Genomic DNA, 5,879 nt, shown 5'->3' on the forward strand with positions numbered 1-5,879 from the left:
CTTCCGCGGGCTCTCTTTCTCGGTGGTAATGGCCCCATCCGCAAAAGAAAATAGTCCCACACCGGATATGAATTTTTTTATCCAGAGTATCCAGAAACGAAATGACTACTGTGTCATATATTAAATCACGAGTTTTTAGGAAATTTGGGCGTATGTGATACAATTTTATCGCTGCATATGAATTTGTTAGTGTACTGTTTAAAACCTTCGTACCGCTTCATACAAACGGGACACGGGGACACTATGGAGATATGGACGCCCGCTGGTAACATTGAATCTTCCAAGTGGCATTGAATGACTAGCGTTGATGGATCTCCAAGACTCTTGTTTAAAACGCGATTCATGATCTTTAGAAGCAATTGAACTCTTGAATGTGGAACATTATTTTTGTCCCCTACTACGTTCATTTTTGGACTTAAATTTTTGACGCCTCGGTTGAAATTTTTCCAAGTGGCATTGAATGACTAGCGTTGATGGATCTCCGAGAATCTTGTTTAAAACGCGATTCATGATCTTTAGAAGCAATTGAACTCTCGAATGTGGAACATTATTTTTGTCCCCTACTACGTTCATTTTTGGACTTAAATTTTTGACGCCTCGGTTGAAAATTTTCCAAGTGGCATTGAATGGCTAACATTGATGCATCTCCAAGACTCTTGTTTAAAACGCGATTCATGATCTTTAGAAGCAATTGAACTCTCGAATGTGGAACATTATTTTTGTCCCCTACTAAGTTCATTTTTGGACTTGAATTTTTGACGCCTCGGTTGAAAATTTTCCAAGTGGCATTGAATGGCTAACATTGATGGATCTCCAAGAATCTTGTTTAAAACGCGATTCATGATCTTTAGAAGCAATTGAACTCTCGGAGGTGGAACATTATTTTGGTCCCCTACTAAGTTGATTTTTGGACTTTAGTTTTTGAGGCCTACTTTGAATTGCTGTTATACAAATTGTATACATTGTGTACAAATTGTATACATTGTATACAAATTGTATACATTGTATACAAATTGTATATGCTGTATACAGCATGTGAATTAATACAGTTTATACAATTTGTATACAATGTATACAAATTGTATTCAACCTGTATAAACTGTATAGAAATTTTATACGGTTTTATACAATTTTTTCATAGGGGGTCTCACACTCAGGAAGTGCTGACTCCTCCATGCGATCTGGATTAGTGCGAGGAAATTGGCTTGAAGGGTTATTTGGGGGTGGAATACACAGCCTTTCCATAGAATCAGGATTCCAGGACTTCAGAATAAGGTCCGTTATGTCGTCAGAGGTGTGATTTGAGGCTCCCTCAGAAGCACATAAAAAACTCATTCTTAAGATTATCCTGTGAATAATAACAGTAACATTTGTTGGTTCGTTGACGACAGAGGTTAACAGAATTTGAAATCACGTCAGAAAAATAGGAAACCAAGTTAACACGGTTTTTCCTTACTAAATAATAACTGCAGCCAAAAAGGCATTAATAGTGATAGATACAGCAAATGCAATTGGTAGCGAAACAAATTAAATGTGAAGCAATGAAACAACCACGGTCCATGCATTTCATGATGGGTAAAATACAATAATCTCCTTTTCAGTAATTACTGTGGTTGAGGGCATGAAGCAAAATCGAATGCAAAAGGACTTACCGCTTCCCTCCATCGGGCGAGATCTTCTTGCAAGGGTAGTCTTGCCTTGCTTCTGTCCTTCCTAGCCTCACGTCGTCGCTTGGTTCGGGATTGCAAACCTTTCCCTCCTTTAAGAACGTACATTTTGTACCTTCTTCCAGTACACCCTTCACCCCCAAGCTCTTCGCTGGAATTCATTACCACCAATAACGAAAAATGAAGCGACCAGCAATAAATAATACCTATAGTACAATCGCAAGTTCATTCCTTAAAGGTTTTAAAGGTAATCACATAAATACTCTACACAGTAATATAAACTCTATGGGTATTTACATGGTCCGTTTGAAGATGGCTGGCACCAACATAGAGGGCATAAGCGGCTTAGGGAAACGAAACAAACGAATATCGCAACACCCACAATCCTTTGTTCCCTGTGTTGATACCAGTTGATACTCTACTGTACCATACGCCATATTGAAACTAGCAACACGCTCACGTGGTGAATGGTAAACTTCATATCCGTAAGACATGTATTTCGCGTACGTTCGATATGTGGAGGATAAGAAAACGGAGATTGTCCCTCAGACCCGGGTGAAACATTTGGACGGGGAGAAATTCTCTCCGGAGAGTGATGTCGATTTCGAGTTGACGAAATTGTACCTAGTGAAATGGGCCGGGGGAAGTGGGAGCAGTGAGGATGAAGAAGAAGTATTTTACGAGGCGAGAGTACTACGAATATGTAGGTCAGAGAGCTCCCTGAAGAAATGGGTGAGAACGAATTGTGAAGAAAGAAGACTCGCCGTGAGAAAGATCCCTTTCAGCCCTGAGCCCGAAAAGACGGCCGGGTCGTCACGGGCGGAGAAAGTGTTGGCGAAGCGAGTCGGTTCAGCGGAGGCTCAGGTAATCTTTAGTTTTAATTCTATCCCATGCTTCGAATTTGATACATTTCACTATCAAAATTAAATGTTAAAACCTTGCCAATCATGTGCCATTTTGCATGTTTTCCTTGGTGGTTAAATAGTTCTCCTAACGGTAACGTTGATTTCGTCTCTTACTACTCTACAGAAAAAAAGAAAACTGTCGATACAGACGGCAAGAAAAACGACACAATCTGAAATTCTGCAAAGGAATGCTGATACAGATCGTCGTAAGATCCGTGATCGCACTGAGGAGAGCAAGGAGATTTCGCGATTGAGGAGGAGATTGCAGGAGGCTGAGGAGATTATTAAAATTTTGAAGGAAGAAAAAGAGGAGTATAAGAGGCAGTTCATTCGACTTTCTACGAACTTGGCTGACATCTCGAGTATTAACGTGGAACTGCATAGAATGATAGCAGGAAATCGTGCGGCAGTAAGCTCAGGACGGATTAATGGTGAGAAATATTGTGATTTTAAATAGAAATTTGAATATTATCATTTAAATTCATATTATTCCGAACTAATTGTCAGACTTCAGTGCAATGGCTTGGTTGGGAAAGTATTATATTGTTGTGTTAAGTAAATGTTATTCTTTCACAGGTCATGACGGGACTGCTGATGGCCAAATTCATTTGCATGTATCTTCAGCTGCTGTAGAGGAAACTGAAGGTAGAGAGAGATTGATACTGGCTGATGATGGTGCCAACGTGAACAGCATTTCTGGTGAGTAAAATATCTGAAGTAGCTGTTATGATATCCTCATTTAGTTCATATTATTAATCTTCCCGCTCTCTACTGTCACAGGTGCAGCACTTAAGGAGAAAGTAACGTCAACGGAAGTGCTATCCCTACCATGTAATGGCGACGATGGTAAGGAATGTTGAATGTGATGGAAAATATTTTGTTTGTTTTAATGGTGGGTGCAAAGCTTTTCAATAATTGGCATGAAATATTTTTCATTCCAGATTTTGTTCTGGATGACCCAATGGATGAAAACAAAGAAAATTCGGAGTTAATTCATGGTGAGTTGCATTGCATGTTACAGAAGCAAGGCTATGCATAACAGTTACTGGGTTGAAACCCCATAAAGATGTTAGGGAGATATTAATGACTGTAGCCCCAACAAAGGAACCCACCAACATTTTCCTGGCTATACTTTTGATCCGAAGAGAATAATTTTAGAACCTCAAGTAGCCATCACTCTTACTGTTATATGCATATTGCATTTCATTGCTTGATTGGGTATATGGGTGTTATTATAGCTTCCTTCTAATATTGTATCATTTAACCGACCATAACAATAACTACCTCAAATTTTATATTTTTCTTCTTTCTCTTTAGATGTTGTTGTTGATAATGCTTCAAAAGAACCTGAGGTGTGCTCCCTCAACGATGACAAGACGGAGGTAAGGTTAAATCTCACTTACTGTTGTGAAGATTGAATTTACAAACCATATGCTACAATTATTAATCATACCTTTCAGATTTACATGGGTCACAACATCTGGCTCAGCACGGAGCAGTGGAATGGTGTCCGCAGTAACTCTGACGATTAGAAATTTGTGAAGGACTTGGCATTTGCCATTTATGGTCAAAGGCTTGAGAGAAAGAGTGTCACTGGGAGGAAGTGCCCGCGGAAGAATGAGCCTCCCAAAGAAGCAATGACTCCTTCGAAGCTTGCTGTGATAAGAGGTATGTGCTTGTCTGCCATTTACGTTGCAGCCGGTTCTTAGTAAAAATAGGTCTGATATCCCTGCATGTACTTGTGTAGTGTAAAAGGTTATGTCCTTGCCTTAGAAAGAGTTAAGCTATGGAGGTAGGCTTAGCTTTCATGATTAGGGGCTGCATTATAGTGCTCAAGAGGCCTATGTTAGCTCATAGGATGTTGGGATTGCTTTTGGTGCCTTGGTAGGCATTAGCATTAGAATCACAAAACCTGAACTACAGATTGGACAAAGATGACTTGTTGGCAATTTCAGTAGTTCCCAGGGTAGCATTTTTTTTACACATTGGAGGTCAATTTTATTTTCACATAGTGTGACTGTGTACAAAATGTACTCTTTAGTGAACCAAATGTTAATTTCAATCAGCCTCTTACATTTTCATTCACACTACCAGTAGCTCACATAGTATGAAGTTAATCCATGTACATTTATGTGACGTAAAATGATGTATATTAAATGAGAACTTAGTAGAATGAGAGTACTCCAGGAGTAATAATTTTGCGATTTAGACATTAAAAAAATTATTGGAGACCACGGTATTCCAAATGAATGAATTTGTCTCTACCTGTGTGATTGTATATCAGTATAATTTCGTGCATAATGGCATCAATTGGACTTACACTTTTTAATTGTAATATTTAATTTACTTTCAGACTTCTACATAAGAAAGGTGCGGAGAGAGAACAATATGTTCACTCTGCAATGCAAGGGGACAGATGGAAATTTAACGGTAGACGACAAGAAAGTCAATCGAAATATATGCCAGTGGATCGGAGAAAAGAGTGCAAGCCTGGCAAAAAGGAAGAAGGCAGTGTAATTTAAGGAAAATAAATTGTTGAAAGTCATCTTTTTTTTATTTCTCTTGCCTGCCTGATCTTATTATCCATGGGTTTAATGTATTACTGTCTGAACAACCATCTGGAGGTATGGCCGAATTTATTAGCAATAATTTCCTAAAATTTATTCTTGAAAAAGACATGACAATTGTACATTTGTCTGTGTGTTTTAGTCACAGTTTTATTCCTTATCGTTATTGATACATTTATATTCTTTATTTTTCGGAGATATTGCATAAACTTTTTGGTCCATATAAATCGATATAGTCTTATACCCATCATTCTCCATATTTCAAATGACATCAATCCCACGATTGGGATGTAGCATGAAAGTGTTGTGCTTAGAAAGTGGCAGTTCATTACAGAGGGAAACCGCTGTCAGACAGCACAAATGCTGGCCTGTAAATGGTTGAATACATGTGTGTGTCATTCCCAATTTAACTTTATCAATCAGACCTATGGGGCCAAGTCATCAACGCATATCCTGTAGGTAAGTACCTGTATTCCTATTAATATCGTGGATGTTGGCAATCGCACCATGGCAGAATTGTAGCCATTTAATGACATCAGATATTTGAGGCTTTTATTAATAAGCAGGTTCAGAGCACTGTTTCTTGCAGAAGCAAAAATTCAATTGAATTTTTTTTTTCAATTGAAAAAATTCAGAGCACTGTTTCTTGCAGAAGCAAAAAGTAAATGGGAAAATTTTCAATTGAACTGTTCAATTGAAAAATAGCAAATTTCAATGGAATTTTTTTTCAATTGTAAAAA

The 5,879-nt window shown here is 38.3% G+C and overlaps 1 protein-coding gene across 1 annotated transcript; it reads left to right on the top strand.

Moving 5' to 3' along the window:
* Positions 1-1,152: 1,152 nt before the first annotated feature.
* On the top strand, positions 1,153-5,117 carry LOC124173167. Its single transcript, XM_046552669.1, has 8 exons — positions 1,153-2,531; positions 2,697-3,003; positions 3,149-3,271; positions 3,353-3,418; positions 3,514-3,570; positions 3,890-3,954; positions 4,033-4,240; positions 4,926-5,117. The coding sequence occupies exons 1-7, from the start codon at positions 2,160-2,162 to the stop codon at positions 4,102-4,104; spliced, it is 1,062 nt and encodes a 353-aa protein (XP_046408625.1). The 5' UTR covers positions 1,153-2,159; the 3' UTR covers positions 4,105-4,240; positions 4,926-5,117.
* The last annotated feature ends 762 nt before the right edge of the window (positions 5,118-5,879 follow it).

Source organism: Ischnura elegans, assembly GCF_921293095.1.
Source record: "Ischnura elegans chromosome 13 unlocalized genomic scaffold, ioIscEleg1.1 SUPER_13_unloc_4, whole genome shotgun sequence".
Taxonomy (NCBI): Eukaryota; Metazoa; Arthropoda; class Insecta; order Odonata; family Coenagrionidae; genus Ischnura; species Ischnura elegans.